General features: G+C 44.0%; 1 protein-coding gene across 8 annotated transcripts in view; it reads right to left on the minus strand.

Moving 5' to 3' along the window:
- Positions 1 to 18544, minus strand: part of LOC144597234 (alpha-actinin-1) — a 197119-nt gene that overhangs the window by 44832 nt on the left and 133743 nt on the right. For 5 of the 8 annotated variants that reach the window (XM_078406286.1, XM_078406283.1, XM_078406290.1 and 2 more), the window contains exons 7-8: positions 15687 to 15768; positions 12892 to 12977 (exon numbers count right to left, since the gene is read on the minus strand). In XM_078406286.1, the coding sequence (XP_078262412.1) occupies positions 12892 to 12977; positions 15687 to 15768 (168 nt within the window). Of the gene's footprint in view, positions 1 to 12554; positions 12641 to 12891; positions 12978 to 15686; positions 15769 to 18544 lie in introns of all 8 variants that reach the window. The other 3 variants (XM_078406287.1, XM_078406285.1, XM_078406291.1) reach the window with 1 other exon arrangement.

Genomic DNA, 18544 nt, shown 5'->3' on the forward strand with positions numbered 1-18544 from the left:
GTGGTGGAGGGAATGTTTTATTCACAAAATGCTGGAGTAACTCAGCAGGTCAGGCAGCATCTCGGGAGAGAAGGAATGGGTGACGTTTTGGTCGAGACCCTTCTTCAGAGGGAATGGAGGGAATGTTGCCCAGTTGGCTGATGAATTACCAGTCAAATGGGAAATGTCCTGGATTATCTTACATAGAAAATAGAAACATAGAAAATAAGTGCAGGAGTAGGCCATTCGGCCCTTTGAGCCTGCACCGCCATTCAATATGATCATGGCTGATCATCCAACTCAGTATCCTGTACCTGCCTTCTCTCCATACCCCCTGATCTCTTTAGCCACAAGGGCCACATCTAACTCCCTCTTAAATATAGCCAATGAACTGGCCTTCTGTGGCAGAGAATTCTACAGATTCACCACTCTGTGTGAAAAAAAACTTTCTCATCTCGGTCCTAAAAGACTTCCCCCTTATCCTTAAACTGTGACCCCTTGTTCTGGACTTCCCCAACATCGGGAACAATCTTCCTGCATCTAGCCTGTCCAACCCCTTAAGAATTCAATAAGACCCCCCCTCAATCTTCTAAATTCCAGCGAGTACAAGCCGAGTCTATCCAATCTTGCTTCATATGAAAGTCCTGCCATCCCAGGAATCAATCTTGGGCTTCTAAAGTACAGTTGCAGCACCAAATGCAGCTGGCCACTCAATTCCAGCTTTTTCCTACAAACCAGTATCAAGACTAGCCTCATCTAATTTCCCCCACAACAACCTGACTCAGCCCATCTGTGACCAAACCCGCCTCCATGCTTTTAGTGACTCTAGATGTGATTTTTCAAAGACACTGCTGGCTGCCCATCTCGCATCTTCCAAAAACCTCTCAGCCAAAATGCTGCTCTCTCTTACCGAACTCGCTGCACAATCTGTGCCCACGACCCACACACGCATGCTGAACCACAGCAGTTTTTAGGTAGACACAAAATGCTGGAGTAACTCGGCGGGTCAGGCAGCATCTCAGGAGAGAAGGAATGGGTGATGTTTCGGGTTGAGACCCTTCTTCAGACTGAGGAGTATAACTGAGAGTTCTCTGTGTGGAGTTTAACGTTCTCTCTGTGATAGAAACATAGAAACATAGAAAATAGGTGCAGGAGTAGGACATTCGGCCCTTCGAGCCTGCACCGCCATTCAATATGATCATGGCTGATCATCCAACTCAGTATCCCGTACCTGCCTTCTCTCCATACCTATATCCGTAAACTGTGGATCTCTCCATATCCCTAAACTGTGACCCCTTGTTCTGGACTTCCCAGTGATCACGTGGGATTTCTCCAGGTACTTGGTCTCCTCAAGGTATGTCTGCTTTGAAGAAGTTCTTCTCTTCTCTTCTCTTCGTGAACCAGCATCTGCAGTTATTTTCCTACACATCAGTTTTTAGTTTAGTTTAGTTTATTGTCATGTATACCGAGATATAGTGAAAAGCTTTTGTTGCGTGCTAACCAGCCAGTGGAAAGACAATGCATGATTACAATCGAGCCGTCCACTGTGTACAGATACAGGATAAAGTTTAGTGCACGATAATATCCATTAATGTCTGAATAAATATAGTCCAAGGGTCTTCAATGAGGTAGATAGTAGTTTAGGACTGTTCTCAGATAAGCAACATCTTAACTTTAAAATGCTTACTCTTGATTTTCGATTTTTCCATAGCCTTGCTAATCCCCATCTGTGGATTCTTCTTCCACACATTCAACTGGCTGCCTCTGCCCTCTTATTTTTAACCTTGTGGGTGTTCTTTCAATTTAAGTCTTTAATCCTGGCTGTCAACCAAGTCCACATCTTCCCCTCCTCCCTGCCAGCCGCTCTTATTTTCCCTTAAAAAAGTTTCTCAAAACATCTTTGGCCATCTGCCCGAACATCTTACATGGCTTGCTGCCAAATGTTGTTTGTTAATACTTCCGCTGAATCTCATTGGACATTTTGGGATGTTAAATACGTTACATGAAATTAATTGTTGCTGTAATGAATGAATGAATGGGTACAATTATTCTCCTTAATGGCAGTAGGTGGCACTGACTCAGGTGCTTGGGCCTGGCCACTGAAACGGATTTGTCTGCTAAATAAATGGTTTTCGCCAACTTGCACATTGTTTCATTTTATTTGTTGCATGAAGTTAGTCTGACTGGCGAGAATGGCATTTAATACTGTCCCTAACGAGTTTATGGTAAAACTATTCCCACTGTGCCGTTAGAAGAGGGTTCCTGAAGTGGGATCCAGCAATGATTAAATAATATCAACATATTTCCAAATCAGAAAGTGACAGAGGGGAGGTTGCGGGTGATGGTGTTCCCATGTACTCTTACCATTGTCCTTCTTTGTGGAAGAGTTGCAAGTTTGGTATGTGCTATTGGAGTAGCCCAGTTGTGCATTGCGTAGAAGGTGCACACTGCTGCCACAGTATGCTGGTGGTGGAGCGAAAATTGCCCAGGATGGTTGATGAATTAGTCTAGTGGGAAGTTTTGTCCTGGATTATGTTGGGATTCTCAAGTGCAGTTGCTACTCCATTCAGCCAGGCAACCTTCCATCATGCTTTGCCTTGTGACTGATAGTCATAGAGTGTGGAAACAGGCCCCTCGGCCCAACTTGCCCACACTGATCAACATGTCCCATCTACACTAGTTTGTGTATGGCCCATATCCCTCTAAGCCTATCCTATCCATGTACCTGTCTACATGTTTCTTGCAATAGCTTGTAATAGCACCTGCCTCAACAATCTCCCACAGCAGCTTGTTCCATACACCAACCACCCACTTGTGTGAAAAAGGTACCCCTCGGGTTCCTATTAAATCTTTACTCCCTCACCTTAAACCCATGTCCTCTAGTTCACGATTCCCCTACTCTGGACGAGAGACTCTGTGCATTTACCCAATCAATTCCGCCTGGTATCACAAAATGCTGGAGATACTCAGGTCAGGCAGCATCTCTGGAGAGAAGGAATGTGTGACGTTTCGGGTCGAGACCCTTCTTCAGACTGAGTCTCCAGCATTTTGTGATACCTTCAATTTGTAACAGCATCTGCAGTTATTTTCCTACACAATCAATTCCGCCTTGTAGATGTTGGACGACACTCAGGGGGTGGGGAGGTGGAGGACGGGGCTCACTGAAAGGAATCCTGGCTCTACACAATATTTGTGTAACTAGAGTTTTACTGGTTAATGATGACTCCCAGGATGTTGAGAGTGGGGGTACAGCTATTGAATATCAAGGGCAGGTAGTTAAACACATTTCTGTTGGAGATGGTCCTGACACATATGCAAACAGCGTAGGAAAGACCTGCAGATGCTGATTTACACCGAAGATAGACACAACATGCTGGAGTAACTCAGCGGGTCAGGCAGCATCTATGCTGGATAGAAGGAGTGGGTGATGTTTCGGGTTGAGACCCTTCTTCAGGCTTCTTCTATTCCTTTTCTCCAGAGATGCTGCCTGACCCAAATTTGAGGAAGGATATTCTTGCTATGGATGGCGTGCAGCGTAGGTTCACTAGGTTAATTCCCGGAATGGCGGGACTGTCGTATGTTGAAAGGCTGGAGCGATTGGGCTTGTATACACTGGAATTTAGAAGGATGAGGGGGGATCTTATTGAAACATATAAGATAATTAGGGGATTGGACACATTAGAGGCAGGAAACATGTTCCCAATGTTGGGGGAGTCCAGAACAAGGGGCCACAGTTTAAGAATAAGGGGTAGGCCATTTAGAACGGAGATGAGGAAGAACTTTTTCAGTCAGAGAGTGGTGAAGGTGTGGAATTCTCTGCCTCAGAAGGCAGTGGAGGCCAGTTCGTTGGATGCTTTCAAGAGAGAGCTGGATAGAGCTCTTAAGGATAGCGGAGTGAGGGGGTATGGGGAGAAGGCAGGAACGGGGTACTGATTGAGAGTGATCAGCCATGATCGCATTGAATGGCGGTGCTGGCTCGAAGGGCTGAATGGCCTACTCCTGCACCTATTGTCTATTGTCTATTGACCCGCTGAATTACTCTAGCATTTTGTGTCTATTTTTGCAAACAATTCTTTTAACAATGGGTTTTGCATGGGCATTGCTTGTAATAATACTTCAAGAGGGAATTATTGGTCTTCAGTTAATTACTTTTTCCACTTGATAAGGATTCCCTAGAATTGGAATACAAAATAATGTCTACAATCTAACATTGCTTATCTACAGCAAATCTTTCTGTACATTTTTGCATTTGAAAAAAAGGAAAAAATTGTTTTCCCTGCAGTGAACTGTACAATTTTCTCATAAAATGATAGTGGAGTCAAGGGATATGGGGAGAAGGCAGGAACGGGGTACTGATTGTGGATGATCAGCCATTATCACGGTGAATGGAGGTGCTGGCTCGAAGCGCCGAATTGCCTACTCCTGCACCTATCGTCTATAATAGTTCATTTTAAGTCCTCATTCAATCAAATCCAGCTGGATGGTCAATTAATGCAAACCACAAGGTGGTGGATGGAGGAGCCTCTCATTCAATAGTAAAATGGCCCTCTCCTCCCTTCCATAATGCACTTGGCTGCCATTTGGCAATCTGGGCTCTCCACTTGGAAATCGTCACTGTACAGTGTTAATGCTGACTTTTCAAAAGAGTCACATCCGCATTCAGTCAAAACAAAAATAAATTGATTTTATCTGCAGAAACCACCATAACTTTCCACGATATCTTGTGACCAGATCCTGGGATCAATCTTAGTAGCTCATTAACTCTGAAGCATGGCTAAAGTGAAGAGCTACGATTTTGTGATGCGATCTAACCTCCTGGATCTCACAACGTAATCATTCTCACTCCACTACCTTCCTGCCTTGCAGTAACTTTCACCTTCCATTCAGTTGCCTGGCAACCAAACAGCACTTATCAGTCGAGTCCGAAGGGTGCTCACATTAGCAGCAGAATGCATTCGTAATCGTGTTTCCTGAGGCATTAGCGCTATGCTGAGCCAGTTGATGCTGTTGCTATTCCACCCCTGTAAAGTACCAACTTAGTTTTTTTTCTGCAATGACAGTGCCCTCAATTTTAAAGTGGGGATGAAGTAGCAAGAATCGAATCCTTGGACTCCAACATTGCTCTGGAGGGGAAACAACTCCAGTGAAATGGTTCTCGGCTAAGGAACGTATGCCAGGCATCCGACTGTCCACCAGCACAGTCAATGTTATTGGGGGAGTTCTTCTCGTTGTCAGCTCCAGGCACCCCAAAGGGAGTCATCTAGGTCCTCAGTGAGGCTGCTACAATCTTGAACTCAACAACACACCTTAACGCTTAAGTGATAAACTTGCATCATTTCCATGTTTCGCATCGGTTATTTGCCAATAAGACATTGGGATCCTGGATTGGACACGGCAGGTAGATACACTGCGATGCTACACTCCAAAAAAAAACCTACCCTGCCTCAAAACGTCATCATCTCTTGTGAAGATTCGCAACTTTGTCACTAGATATCTATGACCACGTTGTTCAGGAACAGTTTCTTCCCAACTATCATCAGGCAACTGAACCATCCTACCAACAACTAGAGAGCAGTCCTCAACTACTGTCTACCTCATTGGAGACCCTCGGTCTCTCTTTGATCAGAGTTTACTGGCTTTATCTTGCACAAAACGTCATTCATGCTATACCCTTATATTATGTATATGTAGACTTGATTGTAATTATGTATTGTCTTTCTGCTGACTGGTTAGCACGCAACAAAAGCTTTTCACTGTACACAGTACACGTGACAATACACATGTCAATACACATACACAGTACACGTGACAATAAACTAAACCCAAACTCAAACCATCTCCCCCAACCTAGATTTGTTTTTTGTTTAAAGACCCATCCACCCCACCTGGTTTCTAACTGTGAGGGGTGGGGAGGGAGAGGAAAGAATGATGATGGTTCATAACATTCAACCCATTTCTCATTGAGAAGAAACTTACCAGTGACGGCTGAGATTTCACCCAATACTCAGCCATCGGGATCTCTCTGTAAAGTCACTCATTTTGCTAACAATTCATAACTGATGAGAAGTGGGTGGACACTGGTGAGGGCAGAGAAGTTGACGTCACCTCTTAAAATCCAGACACAGGTATATTTAGCAGTAATTTTGTTCCCCTCAGCATTGGAGGAGATTAGCCCGTATTTGTTTCAACTCAATTCAACACTCATAGCTCTTTTCACACGGGTGATCAGTAAACTACCAAACAAGGGGGAAAATGGAGAAATAAGGAGCTGCAGAGGCTGATTTTTAAAAAAGACACAAAGTGCCAGAGTAACTCAACGAGGAAGCATCTCTGGAGAACATGGATAGGTGGTTTCGGGCTGGGACCCTTATTCAGACCCAGATTTCTTCAGAGTCTACAGAAAGGTCCGGACGTGAAACATCACCTATCCATGTTCTCCAGAGAAGCTGCCAGATCTGTTGAGTTATTCCAGCTTTTTGTGTCCTTTCAGGCGGAAAATGCAAGCAGGGTATTGGAATGGGAGATGGACACAGAATGCTGGAGTAATTCAGTGGGTCACGCAACATTTCTGGAGAAAAAGAATAGGTGACGTTTCAGGTTGAGACCTTTCTTCAGAAAACTGAATCTGAAGAAGGGTCTCAACCCGAAACATCACCTATTCCTTTTCTCAAGACATGCTGCCTGACCTGCTGAGTTACTCCAGCACTTTGTGTCTATCTTTGATGTAAACCAGAATCTGCAGTTTCTTCCTACGCATTGGAATGAGAGCCTGGGCAGGCCTTGGGTAGCAGCTAGGTTTAGCAGTTTGGAGTAATGGTCCTGATTTGAAGGCACCATAGTAATGTGTGTAGACCTACAAGCTCTGTGAAGACTACATGGACCAGAAGCAGGAACCGGAGAACCGCATCATTCAGATCTGTGGGAGGAGACAGGAAAGGAAAGCAGCTCTGGAAAGACTATTCTGCAAAAATTAAACCCTGAATGTTTGAACTCAGGAAGTGTGCAAGAGATGACGGTCAAGTCAGACATGCAAGAAGCATTTATTCTCATCAAACACACCGTATACAAATTGGGATATGACCAATTATGTGAAATTACTGTACTTGTTTCACGGTTCAACTAGGGGGCACCAACTCATAGTGGTGAGGTTCAGATTCATTAAGAATTGACGCCACACAACAGGTCCCAATCTTCGAGGAACAAACTTTTGAAGAACAAAGCTTTCGGGTGAAAGTTGCACTAAATGGTTTCAGTGGAGGTGAAGTCACATCATATTGCCAGGGTGCTTTTGAACAGTGGGGATAACAGGAACAAATACAAATAATGGAAGCTGGAGCTGATATATTGCACTCTAGAGATACAGTGCAGAAACAGGCCCTTCGGCCCACCCACCAAGTCCGCACCAACTAGCGTTCGTCCCCTACACTAGCACTATCCTACACACTAGCGACAATTTACAATTTACAGAAGCCAATTAACCTACAAACCTGTACATCTTTGGAGCCTGGGAGGAAACGGGAGCACCCGGAGGAAACCCACACAGTCACAGGGAGAACGTACAACTTCGTACAGACAGCAACCGTGGTCAGAATCGAATCCGTGTCTCTGATGCTGTAAGGCAGCAACTCTACCGCTGTGCCACCGTGCTGCCCTAAAGGGACACTCACTACTATTTCCAATGGCACCAGTGCTTCAGTAAAATAAATAATTTTAAGAAGCCTGCTTTTGGAACAGGAAAGCATTGATTTGGGATATGTATGTTAGGAACTGGCTAATTTGCTATAGTCCCATCACTGAGGTTTCTCTAGCTAAGCCTTGGTAAAAGGTTTTTGAAAACATACTAGTCATCCTCCACACAATTTGTAAACTGCTTTGGGTTCAGCCAAAAGATGGAAAAGTAAAAAGCCTATGGAGTTTGCATGTGGAGTGACTCATGGCATATTGAGCCAAACAGTCCTGTTGAGTGTTTACCATTGGCATTTCACACACAGGTCAGAGGAGCTCACTTGACAGCATATCAACACAGTGAAATGTTCCACTGATGCTTGTTACCGCAGGTTTGTGGGGAAAGTCACCAAGCAAACATATTTCCAGCTGAGAACCTATTGATAATATGGGTGCAGATGAATGCTGGCTCATTGTATGTATGTGGCCATTGATATCTAAAGTTCATGCAGCAGATCATTGAGAGTCGTTACGATGAATTACCACAAGTGCTTGCCAAACATGTGTATAATGTGTATAAAATTATGAGAAGAATAAATCAGGTAGATGTACATTGCCCAGAGTGGGTGGATCGAAGACCAGAGGACATAGGTTTAAGGTGAAGGGAGAAAGATTTAATAGGAATCCGAGGGGTCACTTTTTCACACAAAGGATGGTGGGTGTATGGAACAAGCTGCCAGAGGATGTAGTTGAGGCGGGGGCAATACCATCGTTTAAGAAACAGTTAGACAGATACATGGATAGGAAGGTTTGGAGGGATATGGACCAAACGCAGGCAGGTGTGACTAGTGTAGCTGGGACATGCTGGCAGTGGGGGAAATTTGGGCCAAAGGGCCTGTTTCCACACTGTACCACTCTAAGACTACTGGATGTGCTTTCTATTAATATTCTAGCACTTTTTATATATTACGCAGAATGATAATATTTGTACCCGTGAACCAAGCAAGTTGAAAGGGAGTGTGGGGAACCTGACCTAATGGGTCCTCGGGAGCTTGACAAATGGGGCAGTGCATTATTACAGGGTGCTTGAACTGGGTCCCAGCGTGTAAAGAGGAAGCACGGGAACCAGGGCCTCAGGGAATGGGAAGGGAGCACAGACTCAGGGACCTTGGTGGTGGAAAAAGTGCAGGAACTGGGGCCTAGGTGAATGGAAAAGATGTGCCGTAAACAATAGCCAGATGCTTTATCATTGGGATTTCCAAATAGTTGGATGGCAGGTTATTGGTGTTTTACTGTCCTACTACATTGCAGGGAGGCAACATTCTTTAAACACATGCATTGTCTAATGTTAACATGCTGCTATCACTCAGCTCACTCCATCAAGGACCTGCAGTGAAAATGCCACCAAGCCACACTGCAAAATCACTCTGCCTGACGAAAATAAGTCTCTCTCCCATGACATTATGCACAAGGAAGTACTGAAGCAGAACAATGCAATGTCTGAAGAATGGGGAAGTACTGAAATACAAAGAATGCAGTGTATGCAGAAGGGTTCTGACTCAAACATTGCCTATCCATGTTTAGTTTAGTTGAGAGATACAGCATGGAAACAGGCCCTTAGGCCCACTGAGTCCACACCGACCAGTGATCCTCACACACTCACACTACACTACACACTAGGGACAGCTTACAATTTCACCAAGCCACTTAACTTACAAACCTGCATGTTTTTGGAGTGTGGGAGGAAACCGGAGCTCCCAGAGAAAACCAAGGCAGGTTACAGGGGAAACGGACAAACTTCGTACAGACAGCAGCTGTAGTCAGGATGGAACCCAGGGTCCCTGGCGCTGTAAGGCAGCAACTCTACCATTGCCAGCATCTGCATTTCCCTCATTATTACATTTTGAATGCATTGGTTAGTTAGCCAATGAAGGATTCGTGGGAAGAACCATTCAAATATCGAATTAAATTGCTTGTGTGTGGCATTGGAACTCTTAAGAGAAACTTGTGGCTCACTTGGGACGGTGCAGTTAGATCGAAAGGCTCCATTAGATGCACGGAATCTCAGCTGCAGGTGTGCAGGGTTGTAAAAGTAGGAGAGATGCAAAACAAGTAGAAAACAGCATGCACTGTCTTTAGCACGAGTCACCACAGCAACAATCCAGTATCAATCTGCAATCACAAGTCATTAAGTGCAAAAGGAAAACCTCCAACCAAATCAGGATCTCTACCTGCGCACCATAATGGGGCAGAACTGGAGAAGAAAGCTGCTTAGGAGGCATTTTTCCCCTCAGGCCTGCAATGCTAATATCTGAGAAGAAAAATGAGCAAGGAGAAGAGAGTTCAGAGGAGCACAAAACAAATGTTTACACTTGCACAAATTCAGTAAAGTATCGGAAAATTCCCAGCTTAACAACATCTGCTTTCATGGAGCATTGCAGAGATGCAGGAAAAAAACTCACGTCAGTGGACAACATCTAACAAATGAACTTGAGAACATCCCATTAAAGAAGTGCACAAAACGTAAAGTTTTATAAACTTTGCACATGTTGCCAGGACATGTGTTTAGATTTCTGAATAAACCTTCCATTAAAAATGAGCAAAAAGAGCACTCTCTTTCTTTTCACTTCCTATGCTGGGAGCTCACAATCTCAACTATGTAATCAGACATGTTTGGTCTAGTCTGCTTGCCCAGTAATAAAGAGGATTGATTCCTTCAGCTGCAACCTTTTTTTCACAATTGGATTATATATTAGCTTCCCATCTTCCCGTGAGGGAAACTGTCAAGGAATGGGGATGGGGGAAATGAGTATAAAAGCATAGAGGTCGACCAAAGTACAAATTGGGCCTGAGGAATGTGTTATGGTTGTGCGAGAAGTATAGTTATATTCATGAAACCTTAGTTATCCTAACTGGTTTTAATAGGTTTCTCCAATGTTTGCTCCAAGGTCTTCACAGCAGGAAGGATCTACATGAAAGAATTCACAAAAATCACCAGACGCTATACAATGGCTCAATGCAAGCCGATGTGACTCACAAATTGGACACGATTCGCTAGAATAAATTAAATATTAGACGTTATATATCTTCTATAATCCAGTTATTTCAAACTATAATGATGTTATTCCACAGGTGCCAGTAGAATGAAATACTTACTCGACAAAAAGAGTCATACCACGTTAAACTGCTCTTCCCCCAGGGAAAAAAATGATCCAGATGCAAAAACCATGAACTAGACAGAACATTTTGCTACAATCAACAGTATTAAGATCCTGTAATAAATTAATTCAGTTAAGAACCAATTAAACGTATTATGCACAGCAATTAATTCCAGATTATATTGCTCCAAGGATCAGCCAAGCCAGGGAGAGTGAGACAAAAGATATTAAAGGAACAAAGGAAGATGGATAATAGTCTACAAAAGAGAAAGATACCAGTCTCAGGAATGTATTAAAGAAATATTAAATTGGGATTTGAGCATGGGGAAAAAAATCTATGATTGGAAATGGAATTGCTGCTGGCTTATGGTGGATCCATGAATGTTGAACACTGGTTAACAAGCAGTAGAAGGGAACTGTCACAACCAGAATGAAAGTACAGAGGTTGAGGGAAGGTTCATCACATAATGAACCATCTGCTATCACACTGAATCCTGGTGACCTTATTGAATTAAGACACTGAGGGGCTTACATAGGGGAGAGATGCTGATTGAATGTTTATCCCTCGTGCAGGAATCTAGTTTTAAGGATGAATTTCTCTTCCCAGAGATTGGTGAACCTTCAGAACCCCATCTCCAAGATCTGTGGAAGTCAAGTCACTACATATATTCAAGGGGGGAGGTAAATAGATTTTTGGTCTATGGAGGAATCAAGCGTTATGAATGAGGCCAGAAAGAGAGTTTAAGGCCAAGATTGCATCAACCATCATCTTATTGAATGACAGAGGCACTCTGATACTATCCTAGATTCTTCACCTGGCAATCCTGCAGCAAAACAGCGACGGAGGACAAATTTGTTAGAGAGAAAACACTTGACGTGTCAGAATACGCTCCAAGATGGACATCATCAATTCAGGAAAGTATGGTTAAAGCTAATTGCTCGGTGCACTTCCAAGGGAAGTCATTCCTTCATGTTATGTCATTACTGGCAAGGAAGCTGCCGAGTGATTTACAATCTTAATCGTGGAAGATTTTCTGTGAAGATCAATTCCAAAGTGCTGCTAATGAAGAGTACTGGGGCCTCTTCAAGCAGCATTGGCAAGAAGATTAGAGAGTGTTGGATATGCAGGATAGCACTGAGAAAATGAAGATTGACCAAAGCAGTGACAAGCCCAAACAGTAGCTGTGATTGTTCAGGAACAAAGTACAGGCTGGTTCCCAATACTTGTCAGCCTTACTTTCTTTTATGTATCCTCTGCTGGTGGATGAGGTGACAATGCTCTCCGCTCTGCACCACACTCATCAAACCCACCAGTAAACTACTCAAGGCAATACTGTTGAGTCTAGTTTATTGTCACAGTGCCGAGGTATAGTGAAAAGCCTTTTGTTGCGTACTGTCATATTAGCTGAGGGTCTGGAGATAAAGGAGTGCACAGTCTCGATGCAAATTGGACAAAATCACTATTCTTTTTCTTTATACTTCAGAATATGGGAGAAAAATCAAGGGAATTTTAACTGCCCAATCGGCCAGATCGCCGGACTGTTTTTTTTGAGCAACTGTGGTGCCAAAGGTGTACGATGTGAACGATTATGTTAAACTTCCGGTCAATGTATTAAAAATTTTTTTTTTGATAACTAGACCACCATAAGCCAGATTAAAGAAAAAAAAGTGATGATGGCAACAATGTACCTGTTGAAACTATGTCAAGCAAAAGGGGGACTCGATGGGGGGGGGGTGAGGTAGGGGTCTCACCTTCTGAGCACCTGAGAACGCATGATAGTAACATGAAACATAGGTCATTACGGCCTTTTCATCCGGCCTTAGCGTGTTTATTAGATCTGTACAAGGAAGACAAGAAAAGATTAAGGAAGAAGAGGGAAGCCAAGGCACAATTAGCAAGGACCCATACTGTTCCATCATGCAACGCAGGAGATCATATCAAGATTAAAGAGTTCAGCATAGAGGGGAGAGGGGAAGGGGAGGGGTAGTGGGGAGGGAGGAAACAAGTAGCAGCTGGAGAACAGGGAAGAAAAGTTTGTAATTAGCCAGAGAAGCAATTGCTGCTGGAAAATATGGATTCCTGGGATACCTTTTGGGCTCCTGAAAATGCATGGTAGAAGCTAGAGACATAAGTCATGATAGCCTTCTCGTCCGGGCGAGCTGTACCCACAATGTCTGTCAGGAAACACAGGAAAGGATTTATTTTTTTAAACAATGTAATGCATTCATTTACTGTAAAGTCATATTATAATTTTAGGGGGGGGGGGGTGACGGAGTGGGGGTGGGGTGGAAGTGTGCACATTAAACAAAAGATAGGAACTGACGTGACACAAGAGATATTGGCGTTTCAGTTGAAGAGAAAACGCACTGAGAATTACTCAAATATGACACTCCGAAAGACTTGCTTAATTTCCAAATGGAGCACAAGGGCAGATTACACTGGAGACTACCAGTCCCAGGTCCAATTAAGTCTGTTTCGGACAAATCTACAATACAAACCAATAATATCAATGCCCGGTGAACAGAATGAAGAGGCATATATGGCAGCCTTCTAAAAGAGAGGAATACAACATAGTCAATACATTGTAAATTACTAATGTAACCAATCAGGCCAGACCACCATGGCAGGCGGTCACGTTATGGAACTTGCACTAAAGGACAGATCATTAAATGAAGTTTGATTAATCGACCCAGAGAAGAAAGTTAGAAGTCAGACATGGTAAAGCACACTGCTCGAGCAGTGAGAAGACACAACTTGTCTAGATGAATGTTAAAAGTTTAACCTTTAGCTGTTTTAATTTCAACTGGACAGTGGAAAGTGCAAGAGAAAGGTATAGAGGGATAAGGGGCAAGGGCAGGCAGGTGGGACTAGTGTAGATGGGGCATGTTGGTCGGTGTGGGCAAGTTGGGCCAAAGGGCCTGTTTCCATCTGTATGACTCCATGAGAAATATTGAATGGCCATTAAGTAAACAATTCAATTTCACGGCTTTCTGAAGTAGACAAGAGTGAGGTTTATATTGTCCCTTCATAAGGAAAAATATGAACCTCATATAAATCCCCCCGCACAGATTTTGGCCAGAGAACCCCACCCTACAGTGCAAAGGCATTTGAACGAGGAGACCCGCTGTGTAAAACCACAAGGAACTGAAATCCGATGAGAATTCTCAACGGCACAGACTTGGTTTGTCTCGTCTTGATTTTAGTTTGTCTTCACATTAGTCAGTTCAAGCACGAGTTGAGGGAATGTTGTGTGTGCAGCCGGAAACTACCTGCGAGCAGGTGTGAAAACACACCGATTGCCCATCTCCATGGCATTGAAACATCCACACATTGTGGAATGCAAGTTTTAGCGACATAATTGGGCAGCACAGTGGCAGAATTGGCTGCCTTCGAGTGCCAGAGAACCAGGTTTGATCCTGACTACAGATGCTCCCTGCACGCAGAGTTTATATGCTCTCCCCGTGACCTGCGTGGGTTTTCTCCGGTATCTCTGTTACAAATGTTTCAGCATTAACCAATTAGCTGTTCTGGTTTCCTCCCACACTCAAAAGACACACAGGTCTGTAGGCTAATTGGCTTGGTATACATGTAAATTGTCCCTAGTGTGTGTAGGATGGTGTGAGTGTGTGAGGATCGCTAGTTGGCTCAGACTCGGGCAGCCTAAGGGCCTGCTTCCACGCTGTATCTCTAATCTAAACTAAACTAACTCTACTATGATCACAATTGGAATAATGATAAATGCTACCTTATTAGGATCAAACCATCAAAATGTTAACAAAGCAAATTTTTACAAGTATTTATTTTACTGGTCATCCCTATCTGACACCAAATCTATTTAGTTAGACTTCCAGGCTTGCGGCTGTCATCTCTTCTGATCTATTCAGGAATGTTTTGAGTAGGTCAATTTCTGTTCCATCTCTCCCTTAGCTTTGAAACATCATCCCCAAATTTGGAAGTATTTTGGACTAATGTAACACTTTCTCACTTTCTGAAGTAGAGGCTGTGGAGCAATTCTGGAAAATGGTTCGATTGTTTTTTAATTTTTTTACCCATAACATTCCACACGGCTACATGTAAGCTGCAGCTGATTAATACTTTCCCAACAACTGGCATAACAATAGACTTCCCGAACATATTCTAGTCCCCCAATTCTCCCCTGACCACGGTCACGGGGAGATTGTACAAACTCCCCACAGACACTGTACATGGTTTGAATCAAACCCGGGTCTCTGAAGCTGAGAGCAGGAGCTCTAGCATCTATGCCACTGTCCTGCCCTTGGTTTGGTGGAGCATTCATTTAAATTGAAATTCAGACCATGTAATCTGGATATTGCTGATGACATGGGTAGTTTGCTCTTTGGAAAACCAAAATGGGTAAAACGTTTTTGACACCACGATTGGCAGTAAAATCCAGATTCAATCGCAGCAGGATGCACAGTGATTTAGGCTGCAACCTTCAACGATAAGGATGTTTCTTTGGGAGTGCTTGCTGAGTGTAATGGTTCGGATCCAAGCTCCCAAGTAAAATCTCAAACTCTGCATGCAAATCAGCTTCAAAGGAAGTTTTATTGCGCCCGCAAAAATGTCTTTCAATGAGATCTTAAATTATACAATGAGGATTGCCGATTTTAAATTAGTGGAGCATGAAATGAGTTGAAGTAATGAAACAGCAGTAATTGTAAAAGAATCAAACCAAAGGCATCTCCCAGCATGTGCTGGGCTTCAAACAGGTAATTAGTTAAAGCTGTAACATTTGGCTACTTGCACAGTGAATGAAATGGCATTAACTCAAAGAAAATGGTTCATCTTGTGGCTGCGACCGTTATAAGCTGGTGGAACTAAAATTCGCTGCTGGGGCGGAATACACTGAAGCCACATCTCACCTTCAGCATCCAACATTTTGGGAATGTCCAGGTACTTTTCTGCCACATCAAAGGCGGTGTTGAGGTTGGTGTAAGGGTCATCCTGACAAGGAAACAAAGAGAAGTCAGTGGTGGTGAACACAGGTGAGTGGTGGTGAACACAGGTGAGTGCTGGTGAACACAGGTGAGTGGTGGTGAACACAGGTGAATGGTGGTGAACGCAGGTGAGTGGTGGTGAACGCAGGTGAGTGGTGGTGAACACAGGTGAGTGGTGGTGAACACAGGTGAGTGCTGGTGAACACAGATGAGTGGTGGTGAACGCAGGTGAGTGCTGAACACAGGTGAGTGCTGGTGAACACAGGTGAGTGTTGGTGAACACAGGTGAGTGCTGGTGAACACAGATGAGTGGTGGTGAACGCAGGTGAGTGCTGAACACAGGTGAGTGCTGGTGAACACAGGTGAGTGGTGGTGAACACAGGTGAGTGCTGGTGAACACAGATGAGTGCCGGATGTCGGATGGGCCAGCATTGGGTGCCAGAGGTCAGATGAGGATGCGCCGCCGAGGACAAAGAGGGCGCTGAGAACAAGGAGGGACCATTGGGAAATGTAAGGAACACTTTGTAACTTTTTCAGTGCCCTATATGTGGCGACTCTTTGCATACCTTGTCACATGTGATAATAAAGTATTAATCAATCAGTCAACCTCGAACAGGTTTAACATTAATGTCAGGCATCCAGAGGTTAACTGCAACAAGCAGATCCTTAATCCATTTGTCATCAAACTCTGATGAAATTCCACGTGGTTAAATATATGACAGAACACAGTTGCTCAGCTCAATGAATTCAATTCGATTCAATGATACTTTTTTTGTCACATGTACCTAGGTACAGCAAAATTCAGTTTTTGTATACAATGCACAAAATACAGAAAGAGTTGCCACGGATCTGGACACTCAATTAGGATCATTAGAAAATGCAGCATCTGATCATCCCCCAACCATTCCCTGTCACTCTGATAATCAATGGTGTCATTGCGAAGGTTTTATCCAATTCTAGAGACAGTGATACCTCATATATAAACATAGCACAAAAAGTAAGGAAATTTGTGTTTGGTAGATTATTTCTTTGTTGTAACAATGCTTCTTGGCAATAAATCTTATACCGTTGGAAAGCCTGTTTATTTCCCTTTTAAATGGTGCCACATTTGTAAGGAACATGCATTTGTGGGATGAGCAGCAGAGCTGAATATATGGGTTGTGCCCATGAAAAATTTGCCAAATCTTCTCTGCCAATGCCAAACAGCTTATTCTGCTATTGCTATTGACTCTTGTTTTGAGCTTCTGGTACCCCCAGGTGCTGTCAATCAGGTGCCTGATTGGCACCTGATTGGCAGCATCTGTGAGCATGGGCCCTGCTACAGTGGTCAGTAGGTGTCTGCTCCAAGAATCGGCCTGCCACTTTTGACTGATCTGGATAGGGCCCGTGTGATAGGGCAACTTCAAGCTGGTGTTCCGCAAAACCAAGTTGCGGCATTATTTGGAGTGAGCCCTAGTACCATCTCCAAAGTGAAGGCCAAGTTCCATATAACGGGGGATGTCAGCGACAGGCCGCGAAGTGGGCGTCCCAAGAAGACGACACCCGAAGAAGACCGTTCCTCACCCTGTCAGCACTTAGGAACCGTAGGCTGTCTTCTACAGATTTGCAGTCAAGGTTTGCAGGACGATATGGCCGACGGCTCTCTGCCCAGACAATTCGAAACAGACTGCATGCAGCCGATCTCCGGTCTCATAAGGCTGCCAGGAGGCCTGCCATGACTGCCCTTCACCGTCAGGCCCGTTTGTGCTGGTGTCGGCAACACGTGCACTGGAACCTGAACATGTGGAGGAACGTTATGTTCAGCGATGAGTCCAGATTCTGCCTACGGCAGTTGGATCATAGGGTCAAAGTGTGGAGAAGACGCGGAGAACGCTATGCTGATTGCTGCACCGATAGAGTAACATCTTTTGGTGGAGGCAGTGTGATGGTGTGGGGCGGCATCTCCCTCACTGGAAAAATGAGGCTTGTCATCATTGGAGGCAATCTCAATGCAGAGAGATATCGAGATGAGATTCTGCAACCAGTGGCAATCCCATATCTCCACAGTCTGGGACCGAACTCTATCCTCCAAGATGACAATGCTCGCCCCCACAGAGCAGGGTTTCTCAGAGACTACCTCCAGAATTTGGGAGTGGAGAGGATGGAATGGCCTGCCAGCAGTCCTGACCTCAACCCCATTGAACACTTGTGGGATCAGCTTGGGCGTGCTGTTCGTGCCAGAGTGACCAACACAACCACGTTGGCTGACTTGCGACAAATGCTGGTTGAAGAATGGGATGCCATCCCACAACAGTGTGTGACCAGGCTGGTGACCAGCATGAGGAGGAGGTGCCAGGCTGTTGTGGCTGTGTATGGTTCTTCCACACGCTACTGAGGCTCCTGTTTATTAAATGAATAAATTGTTAAATTGCCAATATGTCTTGTTTCTTCAGACTTCAATCATCCAATCCACCAAACAAGAGTCAATGGAAGAATAAGCTGTTTGGCATTGGCAGAGAAGATTTGGCAGATTTCTCATGGGCGCAACCCACATACTCAGCTCTGCTGCTCATCCCACAAATGCATGTTCCTTACAAATGTGGCACCATTTAAAAGGGAAATAAACAGGCTTTCCAACGGTATAAGATTTATTGCCGAGAAGCATTGTTACAACAAATAAATAACCTACCAAACACAAATTTCCTTACTTTTTGTGCTATGTTTATTACGTTTGCTTCACATTTACTGGGTAGAATATATATATTTTAAAATCACAACTGCGTTAAAGTGGGAGAAGGACAACT

Source organism: Rhinoraja longicauda, chromosome 10, assembly GCF_053455715.1.
Source record: "Rhinoraja longicauda isolate Sanriku21f chromosome 10, sRhiLon1.1, whole genome shotgun sequence".
NCBI classification, from domain to species: Eukaryota; Metazoa; Chordata; class Chondrichthyes; order Rajiformes; family Arhynchobatidae; genus Rhinoraja; species Rhinoraja longicauda.